This window comes from Heloderma suspectum, chromosome 9 (genome assembly GCF_057233095.1).
Source record: "Heloderma suspectum isolate Gila_16-S chromosome 9, 16-S_ref, whole genome shotgun sequence".
Lineage (NCBI taxonomy): Eukaryota > Metazoa > Chordata > Lepidosauria > Squamata > Helodermatidae > Heloderma > Heloderma suspectum.
The window spans coordinates 2,185,984-2,200,439 of record NC_139466.1 but is presented as its reverse complement, the minus strand read 5'-3'; the positions used below and the strand labels follow the sequence as shown (position 1 = coordinate 2,200,439).

General features: G+C 44.8%; 1 protein-coding gene across 2 annotated transcripts in view; it reads left to right on the top strand.

Annotated features, from left to right (window-relative positions):
- Positions 1-14,456, top strand: part of OGT (O-linked N-acetylglucosamine (GlcNAc) transferase) — a 34,223-nt gene that overhangs the window by 11,694 nt on the left and 8,073 nt on the right. For both annotated transcript variants that reach the window (XM_084813447.1, XM_084813446.1), the window contains exons 5-13: positions 2,559-2,675; positions 5,071-5,150; positions 5,560-5,755; positions 5,925-6,065; positions 6,705-6,805; positions 6,949-7,102; positions 7,191-7,292; positions 7,899-8,078; positions 8,213-8,371. In XM_084813447.1, the coding sequence (XP_084669573.1) occupies positions 2,559-2,675; positions 5,071-5,150; positions 5,560-5,755; positions 5,925-6,065; positions 6,705-6,805; positions 6,949-7,102; positions 7,191-7,292; positions 7,899-8,078; positions 8,213-8,371 (1,230 nt within the window). The remainder of the gene's footprint in view (positions 1-2,558; positions 2,676-5,070; positions 5,151-5,559; positions 5,756-5,924; positions 6,066-6,704; positions 6,806-6,948; positions 7,103-7,190; positions 7,293-7,898; positions 8,079-8,212; positions 8,372-14,456) is intronic.

The following is a 14,456-nucleotide window of genomic DNA, read 5'->3' as shown; positions in this document are numbered from 1 at the left end:
CTCTTCTAAAGTCCTTTGTGGCTTGTAAGTGGAGAAGAACCTTATCAAATGTTACCCTGTGAATATGGCATTGAAAAGATCTTGCTATTCTTTAACCTTTCCCCATATCTTTATAGTGGAAGAAAGGCTAGCAAACAGTCCTAGTTACAGTTGGGTTCCTCCAAACAATCTGAATGCCCCAAAGGCTAAGTAACATGGCTGGTTTGTTTGGAAAATGAACTGATCAAAGAAAAACTTGCTACAGTAAGTGAAAAGGTGGCTTCTAGCAGTCTGGTTTCCAACCAAGAATTTGAACTCCAGGATGGGTTTCAAAACTCAAGGCATACATAAAACTTGGATTGCAAAAAAAACCTGAAATTGTCTTGTTACAAGCCACCTTACGCATCTGCGCAGCAGGGGTGAGGAGTGTGGAGGAACCAGAAGGACCTCCGAGCCCTTCCCTTCAAGCCCCACGCGCATGCTACCAAGTGGAGTGTATGAACAGTGTAGCTGTCTGGCTGGTTGCTGCACTAGCGGGGGAGGAGGAAGGCTGCTTTTCAGGAGAATTGGTTACTGGGCACTGGGAATGGACCTTCCAAGCACAAACTGGATAAGTGGCTGCCCTTGGCAGCATGACTCTGGATTGGCAAAATTGGAAATTGATGTTGGTGGCCTTGAAATGTCTTTTTGAAAAGACCTGTGAATCTCAGCCTGTCAGGTGGACAGCTAACATGAATTGCACTTCACTGCAGCTTTTAGTGTGACTGGTATAGGCCAAGACACTGCGCCTGCCTTAGGTTGCTGACTTCTTTATTTCAGAGCTCTGGAGAACACCTAGTTTGAAAGTGTTACCTGTTTTTGTGAGAACTCCACTAAACAAGGGAAAATAAATAAATATATACGTGGAATAAATTGCAATGTATTTCTTTGGCTATCAGTGCATTTGTAAGATCAAACCAGCAAAATATTTGCTATTTGATGTGAAATTTAATTTTTGTGGAAGTTTCAGAGCCTTTCTTCCAATAAGTCCTGCTGTTTGCAGTTGCCCTGATTAACCCTTTCCCTTCTGCATGTCTCCCATGTTACAGACAGCCCTCAACCCCATGTGTTAGACATATCCAGAGATTTTCAATTGCTTTGTTGAACTTTTTACTAATGATCTTGTTTTATTTTCTCTCTTGTTTTTGGTTTTCACCATTGATATTGTATTTAGAAGGTTTCAGGTGGGTGAAACCTCCTATTCCATGCGTAAGGTGCCTCGCTGAAGGGAGCTCGAGGCCTGGATCTAGGGCAGACACACTCCTCCTCCTCCTCTTCCAGCAAGGAACGCACCGAAAACTCACATGAGAAATATGGTAACGGGTTTGTAACTGCCACAGCAAAACCATTTGCCTCCATGCCTGAATCTTCTGTCTTGTGGCTTCAGAAACAGCTTAAGTATTTTATGTACAAGCAAGTAATGTTAGAGAATATTTTATAGTCCTAGCCACAATTCTTTCAAAGAAATAAAGTAAAAGTAACTTAAGATATAAAAGAAATAATTGGAGATACTTTATAGTTAAAGCTTCTAACTCTTCCTGGTTGTTCATTTTTTTCCTTTTTCTTCTTTGTTTGGATTGCAGCGTTCTGCTCTTCTGATGATGCGCTGTGATCCTGCAGTAGCGCAAAGGCTGCGCAGCGGAAATGCGCATTGCGTGCGATTGAGCCCTTGTGAATGGTTGACTAGATGATTCATCTCTAACTGGGTGGCTCCCTGAGCTCCGTGCTGTAGGATTTTCGATACAATTGGGTTGCAATATATTTAGATTTCAGACACAAATTTAACACAAGTTTCCATGTGGGCCTGTGTAGTAGATTAATCAATCTGCTTGGCCGTTCACGGTCTCCAGGGGCATTCAACAAAGCGCAGCAATTTGCAGCGAAAGCGCAGCGGCGTGCTGTTAGGGTGCGCTAGCGACTTCTTGCGCTTGCATTACAGGGACCTGAACCTTTGTGCAAACCTGTTATTTGAGGTTTTGGAGGCTGAAGATAATCTTAAGGCGTGGTGGTAGAAACATGAGTTCTGGATAGGATTCCAGCATTAAGAACAACAAAACTCTCCCCGGTCTAAGGTCTTGGATCTTCTTTTCTAGTGTGCAGTTTGTATATAATTTCTGCTTTCTGTAGTACACTTGAGAGAGATGGGCTGAGGATCATCTTAATAGTTGCCAGGCTTTAACTAGCTTGCTATCCAAACTACTGCAAAAAACTTGTTGTGTCTTCAGTATGCCATGGATTCAACAGGACTTTGATGGGAAAGGAAATGGAAAACTTGAAACTTCTTAGAGGAATAAATAGCCTGGAAAGTGTTCTGTAAGGATCAGCATAACTGACAATGGTGGATTTGCACTTCGGTTTTGGTTTGCGCTGGCGCAGGATCAGCCAGCTGTTTACAGCACATTAGTTTTGGCGCAAGCAAGCCTATACTGCAGGATCACTTTTGGCTGGTTAGAGAAGGAATACTAACAGATTTTTTTCTCACTTCTCTTTTGTGCAAATATTCCCTTCCCTTGTATCTACCTGTCTTTAACCCTTCCAAGGCCTGTTATTTGAAAGCAATTGAGACTCAACCCAATTTTGCAGTAGCGTGGAGTAACCTTGGCTGTGTGTTCAATGCTCAAGGAGAAATCTGGCTTGCTATTCATCACTTTGAAAAGGTAACTTCATGGGCTTTTTAAATCCTGTAGTGTGTATGAAAAATGTTTAACATAAGAGCCTTGCTAGGACAGACAAAATGCCTGTGTAATCCAGCATTTTGTTCCCAAATGTATATGTATATTTGTAACATGATATTATCCCTGAGAAAAAGATGGGATACATAACTTAAGGAATAGACGCCCCCAAATGCCATTTTGGTACTACTATTATTTACTCCTGCAGTTGATATTCCCTGCTCACCCAGTAGGAGGCAGATCATGTCGAAATTGAAAGGGAAATATAAAGCACCTAGAATCATAGAATAGTAGGGTTGGAAGGGGCCTACAAGGCCATCGAGTCCAACCCCCTGCTCAATGCAGGAATCCAAGTCAGAGCATCCCTGACAGATGGCTGTCCAGCCTCGTCTTGAATGCCTCCAGTGTGGGAGAGCCCACTACCTCCCTAGGTCATTGGTTCCATTGTCGTATTGCTCTAACACTCAGGACGTTTTTCCTTACGTTCGGCCGGAATCTGGCTTCCTGTAACTTGAGTCCATTATTCCGTGTCCTGCACTCTGGGATGATCAAGAAGAGATCCTGGCCTTCCTCTCTGTGACAACCCTTCAAGGACTTGAAGAGTGCTATCATATCTCCCCTCAGTCTTCTCAAGGCTAAACATGCCCAGTTCTTTCAGTCTGTCTTCATAGGGCTTTGTTTCCAGTCCCCTGATCATCTCTGTTGCCCTCCTCGGAACCCTCTCCAGTTTGTCTGCATCCTTCTTAAAGTGTGGTGCCCAGAACTGGACACAGTACTCCAGATGAAGCCTAACCGATGCTGAGTAGAGGGGAACTAGTACTCCCGGGATTTGGAAGCTATGCTTCTATTAATGCAGCCCAAAAGAGCATTGGCCTTTTTTGCAGCCACATCACATTGTTGGCTCATATTCAGCTTGTGATCGACAACCATTCCAAGATCCTTCTCACTTGTAGTGTTGTTGAGCCACGTATCCCCCATCTTGTAACTGTGCATTTGGTTTCTTTTTCCTAGGTGCAGAACTTGGCATTTATCTCTATTAAATGTCATTCTGTTGTTTTCTGCCCAGCGCTCCAGTCTATCCAGATCACTTTGAATTTTGTTTCTGTCTTCCAAAGTATTAGCTATCCCGCCCAAGTTTGTGTCATCTGCAGATTTGATAGGCATTCCCTGCACCTCCTCCTCCAAGTCATTAATACAAATGTGGAAGAGCACTGGGCCCAGGACTGAGCCCTGCGGTACCCCACTCGTTACCTCTCCCCAGTTTGAGAAGGTCCCATTGTTAAGCATTCTTTGAGTCCAATTCTGTAGCCAACTGTGGATCCACCAGATCGTTGTTTCATCTAGCCCACTTTGAGCTAGTTTGCTCATCAGGATATCATGGGGCACTTTGTCGAAAGCTTTGCTGAAGTCGAGGTATATGATGTCTACAGCATTCCCACAGTCCACAAGGGAGGTGACTTTATCAAAAAATGAGATCAGATTTGTCTGGCAGGACTTGCTTTTGACAAATCCATGTTGGCTTTGAGTCATCACTGCATTGTTTTCAAGGTGCTTGCAGATGGATTGCTTTATCATCTGCTCCAGAATTTTCCCAGGGATGGATGTCAGACTGACTGGTCTGTAGTTCCCAGGTTCCTTCTTTTTACCCTTTTTGAAGATAGGGACAACATTAGCCCTCCTCCAGTCATCTGGCACTTCCCCCATCCTCCATGATTTCTCAACGAGAATAGACAGTGGTTCTGAGAGTTCTTCTGCCAGTTCCTTTATTACTGTAGGATGCAGTTCATCTGGCCCTGGGGATTTGAACTCATTCCAAGTAATTAGGTGTTCCTTGACCATATGCCTATCGATGTCAAGCTGCAATCGTGCCCCTTCAGCCTGTACTTCATTTTTGCCAGGGGGGTCATAGACCCTCTTTTGGGAGAAGACTGAGCCAAAGTAGGAATTGAGCACCTCTGCCTTTTCTTTGTCATCTGTTATCGTTTTGCCATCCTTATTTAATAGCTGAACCACCATTTCCTTCCTCTGCCTTTTACTATGCACGTAGCTGAAGAAAGCCTTTTTGTTGTTTTTAGCATCCCTTGCTAACCTCAGCTCATTCTCAGCTTTAGCCTTCCTGACACCATCCCTGCAATTCTGTGCTACCTGCCTGTACTCTTCCTTTGTTACTTGGCCTTCTTTCCACTTCCTGTATGTGTCCTTTTTTGTTTTCAGGTCATCCCTAAGCTTTTTGTGAAGCCACATTGGCTTCTTCTGTTGTCTTCCACCTTTTCTTCTTGTTGGAATTGTTTGTGACTCTGCCTTGAGAATTTCCTTTTTTAAGTACACCTGTTATGTACGATAGTAATTAAAATGCATGTGTTGTCTTAAATATCCTAAGGCGGTGACCCTTGATCCAAACTTCCTGGATGCTTACATTAACCTGGGGAATGTCTTGAAGGAGGCACGCATATTTGACAGGTAAGCAAATGGAATGCTTTACTTAGTCCAGTAGTTGGCTCCCTACACACACTCACTGTGATTGCTGGTAGGAAAATATTCGTCAGTCATTTGCTGGCTTTTTAAATGATGGTCAGCTCAATCCTGTGCATGTTTAGTCAGAAGTAAGTCCTACTATATTCAGTAGGGCTTGCTCCAAGGAACTGCATAGGACTGTATGGAAAATTCTGGTTCTGTAATATGAGGGACTTTATTTTTCCCTTGGCAGCCTCGTTAAATGTAGATTTTATATATTAGCGTCTTCTAGTTGTATTAAACTGTAATTGTTAAAACCAATCACTGCTTTTCAGAAGAGTTTTCATTAAATGCCTTTCTGTTTTCTATTGCTCCATGTGAACATTAACCTGAATTGTAATGCATATTATTTTAGAGCTGTTGCAGCCTATCTACGGGCCCTGAGTCTGAGCCCAAACCATGCAGTCGTGCATGGCAACCTGGCCTGTGTGTATTATGAGCAGGGGCTGATTGACTTGGCAATAGATACATACAAGCGCGCCATTGAACTGCAGCCACACTTTCCTGATGCTTACTGCAACCTGGCCAATGCACTCAAGGAGAAGGGCAGTGTAAGAAACCAGTCCTCCTTTCTATGCTTGTCCCAATTTATGGGTTGTCAGAGGCTTTGCTGAATAAATTGGATTTTCCTGGCAGAGCCTGTTAAATGAATTGGTGCCATTACCATGGAACTTATGATTTTCTTACTAATATTGGCATAAACTGTGCTTTGTATTAAAGGTTGCTGAAGCAGAGGAATGTTACAACACAGCTCTTCGTCTGTGTCCCACGCATGCGGATTCTCTCAATAATCTGGCAAACATCAAGCGGGAACAAGGAAATATTGAGGAGGCTGTTCGCCTGTACCGTAAAGCTCTTGAGGTATGCTTGTGAATTATTCTCTGTAATATTTGGGCAGATGTACAAAAGTAGGTAAGCTTGGGGTTTAAAAAAAATCTGTAAGGAAGACCTGTCACTATGAACAATAAAAATAAAGGCTAAGAATTATAACTCAGATAAGAACAAAAACTTATATTTTGAAAAACAGATAACCTTTTGATTTCTACTTAAATATCAGGAATAAGAGAGGCTTCTGATAACTATGTCCCTGTTACGATTCTGGGCTTCTGTGGAATTGTTGAAAACCCATCTGCTTTTAATCAGGAAAGCAGGAAGATAAAGGAACAATATAGAATAAGATAAAAGGGAGATAAGAGATGAGAAAGAGAGGGGGGATATGTGGGATATGTAGATGTCTCAGTGTGTCAGCTGAGTGAACAGTTGGTTTACCAGGTCACAGTAAGTGGTGGTGGTGGTGGTGGTCATACTGTGTAGTGAAAACGCTCCAGAAAGGCATTCTGTATGCCAGTACATTTATGCAAGCCATTCCGTCACTGGGTAGTTCTGTGTAGCAAAGTAGTACAAGTGGTGATTCCCCACCCCCTTCGGGTATAATGGAGTGGGCAGTCTCATTAGAGTGAGGTATCCCTGGGAGAACTAAGAGCAATTTGTTTCCTGCAGGTTTTCCCAGAGTTTGCAGCTGCCCATTCCAATTTAGCAAGCGTCTTACAGCAACAAGGAAAGCTGCAGGAGGCACTCATGCATTACAAGGAGGCTATCAGGTAAGATTTTAAACAGTTATTCAGAAACCTGCTGTTGTGTAACTCATTATGAACATGGATAGGAAGGGGGCGTTTGCTTGTGTTTGGAGTCTTGATCAGCCTCTGACCAGATTTCCCCCCCCTCCTCTGTTTCCACTATTCAGAATCAGCCCCACATTTGCAGACGCCTATTCCAACATGGGGAACACATTGAAGGAGATGCAGGACGTTCAGGGAGCTTTACAGTGTTACACACGGGCCATCCAGATAAACCCTGCCTTTGCTGATGCCCACAGTAATCTAGCTTCCATCCACAAGGTACTCTTGTGCCTGTAGTTCATATTAGACATGCTGGATAAGGTAGCAAGAAAACTGCCCTTGCTTAATTATTCCTCTCTCTCTCTAGGATTCAGGGAACATACCAGAGGCCATTGCTTCATATCGCACTGCCCTGAAACTGAAGCCTGACTTCCCTGATGCCTATTGCAACTTGGCACACTGCTTGCAGGTGAGAACAGGAGGGGGCTTTCACTGGCCTGGTTCTCACATAATGCTAGCCCATGGTGTGGGTTGTTGAATTATGGGTTGTCATGATGTGTGAAGGCGGCTGAGCTAACTCACCGCAAACAACCCAGAAAGAGAATCCATGGTTTGTTGTTGGGTTGTGAACTCTGGGTTGTTTTAAACCATGGGTTGCAGTTACGTGTGGACTCAGAACTGTTGGTTGTTCAAGGGTCGTTCCACCAGGCTACAGAGGGGGTGGGCAAGAGCAGTAACCCCCCCCAAACAACCCAGCCCCTCAAAATGTCAGTACTAGAGTGCCTCAAAGGCATTTCAAATACAGGGAAAGAGTGGGTGAACGAGAATGGATACAAGCAATCCAGGGACTGAGAAAACAAACCACGGTTAAATAAACCATGGGTTAGTGTTATATGCGAACTGGGCCAATACCTGTTAATGAAAGTGCCCAAAGTCTCAAGACTGTGACTGTATATAGCACATCAGCAAGCCCCTTGGGGAGAGAAATGCTCTAGAATTCTTCTCAAAACTGTCTTGTTTCAAGTACTGCTGCCACTGAAGGTTTGTGCTAATTTCGTGTTTTTCTTTATTTCAGATAGTTTGTGATTGGACCGATTATGATGAAAGAATGAAGAAGCTGGTCAGCATAGTTGCTGACCAGTTGGAGAAGAACAGGCTTCCTTCTGTCCACCCTCATCACAGCATGCTGTATCCATTGTCTCACGGTTTCCGAAAGGCTATTGCTGAGAGACATGGAAACCTGTGCTTGGACAAGGTAGGCATACTTCAGAGAAACCTCACACAGTTAATTATAGTAAGAGGTTGCAGACTCGTGGGTTATGTCAGCTTTTGTAGTTTTGGGAGACCCTGCTGTCAATGATAGAACACCTTCCTGAATTATATTGCTAGATCAACGTGCTTCACAAGCCACCATATGAACATCCCAAGGACTTGAAGGCCAGTGAAGGTCGACTCCGCGTGGGCTACGTGAGCTCCGACTTCGGGAATCATCCCACCTCCCATCTCATGCAGTCAATCCCTGGCATGCACAACCCTGAGAAATTTGAAGTAAGATACAGCAAAACGATTAACATGGAAGCTAATGAGTACTGTTTGTTTTCTCTTGCTGGAAGTGTACAGTTCTGGGCACCAAAAAGCTGTGATGGTTCATGTGCTTCATAAATAGTGGGCTTTTCTCGTAATGCATTGGGAAAGACCCCCTCAGTCAAATATTTTCTTTCTTGAAATGGCTCTTGTCACCCTGTGTATTTTCCTGCAGTGGAGGAGGATATCCTTATATGGGTTGCTCCTTCCACTTGCTCCAATAGGCAGGAATATGCAAGTTTATTGAATTGCCCTCTCACATGGGAGAGCAACCCACTTCCAGTTTCGTTTTCTTCCTCAGCTCCAAGCAGGTTGCTGGAGTAGTTCCTCCAGCACTCCAGCCCTTTATAGTTGCAGTATGCCTCACTTTTTTCTTATTTCTTCCACTCTGTCCTTCTTTACTTTCTGCCTTAGTTTCCAAAACAAAAACTTTCCTCCCTCTTTTTAGAGTTAGGAGCTTTTCTAATTACAGGGGTGACCAGGCCTGCGCCTGCAATGCCTGATTTCACCTTGGAGATAGAGAGACCTGGAATGCCAGGGAACTCTTTTCTGGAACCTAAAGAAAGGGCCAGGGGGCTCCAGGAGCAAGTCTCAGATAAGATGCCTCTCAGCACGATCCAGCTACAGGCTGAAGCAGGGCCCATCCTCCTCAGCGCAGGCAGGCCTAAAAGGAGCAAGGTGTGCCTGGCGTGGTATTGTCTTCTGACCCTTCCCGGGGACTGAGAGCAATCCAAGGAGGGCTCAGAACAGACGAGTCCCAAGGGGCCTGTATCCCAGCAAACTGCCTCCAATTTGCTCCCACTGCTGATCATCGACAGCCAAGCCCTTCACCCGAAGTTCTGCAGATGGATCCAGAAGATCATTGCAAGGGAGGAAGTCTGCCTGGATATACCCCATAGCAACTCAGCACTTGGGGTAAGTCCTCTGGCATTCCCTCAGAGCCAACCGGGTGCAAGCATTGGAGAGATAACGGGCTAAGGGAGGAAGTAATCTTTTCTCCTCCCTCGTCCCCCTAGACAGACATTGAGGTTGTCCTTCTGCCAGCACCCTGCCGCCATCTGCATTCCCATCGTTTTCTGTGCAGCTGCCATTGAGGACAACCCACATGGAATGAACTGGCTGATCCACTCCCTCCCCACATCTCCAAGGCCAGCCTATTCTGCAAAGGGCAGCAAAGGCAAGTCCACAGAGGTTGGGGATCGTTCTCCCTTACCATACATCCTGCGTCCAGATCATTGGATTCAGAGGCAGCTATTTCTTCATTCCTGTCTGAGGGAGAACAGGGAGGCCTTTTCAACAGAGGAAGTCCCTACTGAAAGCCCAGCCTCGCAAAGGCCCTGTCAGACTGAAGATTCCCTAGTCTTATTTAAAAAATGCTGCAAACACTGTGCACTAGGGCTGCTCTGAAGGCCCATGATGCATGCAACTTGCTGAAGCTAAGTTGGTCTTTGCCTGGTTAGTGTTTGGATGGGAGACCACCTGGAACTCTGTGTAACTGGACATTAATTCTGAGGGGGTGAGGACAGGAAAAGAAACAGTTCTGATCATGCGGAAGGGGTGGCAGATGTTTTTTCCTAACCACATGCCTTCCCCCCGTTGTTCCCTTCCCCAGCACCTTTATGGAATGGTAAAGGCAGAATGGGTTAAACCAGGCTCATCCAGACCAAATAGCTCCTTTACAAAAAAGTTTTATAATTTGCCAAAAAAGGCAACAAACAAATGACAGGTGCCCCAGTGGATGCCCTTCAGCTGCCCCAGTTTTTGGTGCAATATATTCAAAGAATGGGAACAATACCCCCAAGAACCCAGAGGACTGAAAGGGGAAACTTGGCCTCTCTGGGGCTCATGAGGCTGCCCTGAGGGCTTCTTTCACAGAACTGGTTATGGCTAGGGCCTCCTATCTCTGAATGAAGGATATTCTAAAAAGATTTTGCTGGGAATAATATCAAGCTGTACTAGGGAGTCTATAAACTGATGAAGTCATGAATCTTCATGGCCAATGCCAGTTTGGATGCTGTCCAATTCACTGCCAGAACCCCAAGCAGCAGCCATGTCAGTCAGACACTAAATATGGCTTAAATTGGAATGTTTCTGTGTGTTTGAATCCAATTTGATCTTGGGTCCCCTTGGGGGCAATAAGTTGTTGGAGGACTCTTGGAATATGTCCTTGTAGAAACAAAGGGCAAAAAAGAAGCTATGCCTTCTACCTCTAAGAAAGAGGAGGGTAAGCCCTTTTGCGGGGTGTGTGTGTGTGTGTGTGTCTTTTTATTCCTTTTGCCCAAGCTGTAGATCCTGGGACAGCAGAGGGTCCAGGCCCACCTGGGGCAGATGGGGATCCACACCTAGGCATCATCAGAGCCTGGGGCTTTGACTCCCCCCCCCCCCCCAATATGGCCCTTAAGGGGCAGCAGAGACAGCAATAAGCATAACTATCCAGCTCCCCCAGTGGGAGGGAGGTTTCAACCTTTTTATCATCAGTGTAACATCTCCAGCTCAGGTTAATGGGTGCTATGCACAATCAGGGAGGGCTGTATATATTTGATTTTCTTCAACTTCCTCACAGCCTTTTCATCTCCTTCTCAAGGTCCAGGAAATTGGAGAAGAACCACTTAATCCTGCAGGCCATATCTCACCTCATCAGTGTTGGAGGGATCAAGCCAGTGTCATCATTGGAAGATTAAAAGTCTTCTACTCAGCATTTTTCATTGCCCCGCCCCCACCCAAGATCAGGGACCGGAGGATAATATTGTACCTGAAATGCGTGGATTTTTTAAAAATCCAGAATATTTTAGATGGAGACATTCTTGGATCTCTCCAGACACAAGATTTTTTTTGGCATCTCTGGATCTCACAGAAACGTACTTGCATGTCCTGACTCACCTGGCTCATGGACAATATAGTGGTTTACCTATCAGGGAAATATTATCAATGCAGAGCCCTCCCATTCAGTCTCTCCTCTGCCTGCAGAGTTGGATTGGTAGAAGGCAGCAGATTCACCCCAATCCTCACCTCAACAGCATTCTAATCGAGCCTCCCTCCCTCCAACAGGAAATTCTGGATGTCCACAGGACATTAGCATGCCTTCAGTCACATGTTTTCCTGGTGAATGTCAGGAAAAGTCAGTTTTGCCCTTCTAGGGAACTGCAGCACCTTGTTGTTGTTGTTCAGTTGTGTCCGACTCTTCGTGACCCCATGGACCATAGCACGCCAGGCCTTCCTGTCCTCCGCTCTCTCCCGGAGCGTGTTCAAGTCCATATTCATTGCATCGGTGATGCTATCTAGCCATCTCATCCTCTGTCGTCCCCTTCTCCTTTTGTCTTCAATCTTTCCCAGCATCAGGGTCTTTTCCAGGGAGTTTTCTCTTCGCATTAGGTGGCCAAAGTATTTGAGCTTCAGCTTCACTATCTGTTCTTCCAATGAGCAGTCAGGGTTGATTTCCTTTAGAATTGACTGATTGGACCTCCTTGCATTCCAGGGGACTCGTAAGAGTCTTCTCCAGCACCACAGTTCAAAAGCATCGATTCTTCGGCGCTCAGCCTTCCTTATAGTCCAGCTCTCACAGCCTTACGTTGCTACTGGGAAAACCATAGCTTGGATTATATGAAACTTTGTCGGCAAGGTGATGTCTCTGCTTCTGACTATGCTGTCTAAGTTTGCCATAGCTTTCCTCCCAAGGAGCAAGCGTCTTTTAATTTCATGGCTACAGTCACCATCTGCAGTGATCTTGGAGCCCAAGAAAGTAAAATCTGTCACTGCTTCCATTTCTTCCCCTTCTATATGCCAGGAAGTGGTGGGGCCAGATGCCATGATCTTCGTTTTTTTAATGTTGAGCTTCAAACCAGCTTTTGCACTCCCCACTCTCACCCTCAACAAGAGGCTCTTTAGATCCTTTTCACTTTCTGCCATTAGGGTGGTATCGTCTGCGTATTTGAGGTTGTTGATAATTCTCCCGACAATCTTAATTCCGACCTGTGATTCATCCAACCCGGCGTTTCTCATGATGTACTCTGCATATAAATTAAATAAGCAGGGCCACAATATGCAGCCTTGTCGCACTCCTTTCCCAATTTTGAACCAATCGGTTGTTCCATATCTGGTTCTTACTGTTGCTTCTTGACCCTCGTACAGGTTTCTCAGGAGACAGGTAAGGTGGTCTGGTACTCCCATCTCTTTCAGAATTTGCCACAGTTTGTTGTGATACACACAATCAAAGGCTTTAGTGTAGTCAATGAAGCAGAAATAGATGTTTTTCTGGAATTCTCTTGCTTTCTCCATGATCCAGCAAATGTTGGCGATTTGATCTCTAGTTCCTCTGCCTCTTCAAAACCCAGCTTGCACCTGGTAGTTCTCGGTTCGTATACTGCTGAAGCCTAGCTTGTAGGATTTTGAGCATCACCTTGCTGGCATGTGAAATGAGTGCAATTGTGCAGTAGTTTGAACACTCTTTGGCATTGCCCTTCTTTGGAATTGGAATGTAAACTGACCTTTTCCAGTCTTGTGGCCACTGTTGAGTGTTCCAAATTTGTTGGCATACTTTAACAGCATCATCTTTTAGGATCTTAAATAGCTCAGCTGAAATACTGTCATCTCCGCTAGCTTTGTTGTTAGTAATGCTTCCTAAGGCCCACTTCACTCTCTACGATGTCCGGCTCAAGTTCAGTGAGTGCACTATCATGGCTATCAGGGACATTCAGATCTTTCCTGTATAGTTCTTTTGTGTATTCTTGCCACCTCTTCTTAATCTCATCTGCTTCTGTTAGGTCCCTGCCTTCTTTGTCCTTTATCATGCCCATCTTTGCACAAAACGTTCCCCTGAGATCTCCGATTTTCTTGAAGAGATCTCTAGTCTTTCCCATTCTGTTGTTTTCTTCGATTTCTTTGCATTGTTCATTTAAGAAGGCCTTCTTGTCTCTCCTTGCTATTCTCTGGAACTCTGCATTCAGTTGGGTATATCTTCCCCTTTCTCCCTTGCTTTTCGCTTCCCTTCTTTCCTCAGCTACTTGTAAAGCCTCATCAGACAGCCACTTGGCTTTCTTGCATTTCTTTTTCTTTGGGATGGATTTCGTTGCTGCCTCCTGAACAATGTTACGGACCTCCGTCCATAGTTCCTCAGGCACTCTATCAGGTCTAATCCCTGAAATATATTCCTCACCTCCACTGTATATTCATAAGGGATATGATTGAGGTCATACCTGAATGGTTTAGTGGTTTTCCCTACGTTCTTCAATGTAAGCCGAAATTTTGCAACAAGAAGCTCATGATCTGAGCCACAGTCAGCTCCAGGTCTTGTTTTGACTGACTGTATGAAGCTTCTCCATCTTGGCTGCAAAGGACATAATCAATCTGATTTTGATATTGACCATCTGGTGATGTCCATGTGTAGAGTCGCCTCTTGTGCTGTTGGAAAAGAGTGTTTGCTATGATCAGCTTGTTCTCTTGGCAAAACTCTATTAGCCTTTGTCCTGCTTCATTTTGTACACCAAGGCCATGCTTGCCTGTTATCCCGGTGATTTCTTGACTTCCTACTTTAGCATTCCAATCCCCTATGATGAAGAGGACATCTTTTTTTGGTGTTAGTTCTAGAAGGTGTTGTAGGTCTTCATAGAACCGATCAACCTCAGCTTCTTCAGCATCAGTGGCTGGGGCATAGACTTGAATTACTGTGATGTTGAATGGTTTGCCTTGGATTCATTCTGAGATCATTCTATCATTTTTGAGATTGTACCCCAGTACTGCTTTTCCCTCCCTTTTGTTGACTATGAGTGCTACGTTTCGTCTAAGGAATTCTTGCCCACAGTAGTAGATATGATGGTCACCTGAATTAAATTCGCCCATGCTTGTCCATTTTAGTTTGCTGATTCCCAAGATGTCGATGTTCAATCTTGCCATCTCATGTTTGACCACCTCCAGCTTGCCTTGATTCGTTGATCTTACATTCCAGCTTCCTAAACAATATTGTTCTTTACAGCATCGGACTTTCTTTTCACCACCAGACACATCCACAGCTGAGTGTCCTTTCGGCTTTGGCCCAGCCGCTTCACTCTTTCTG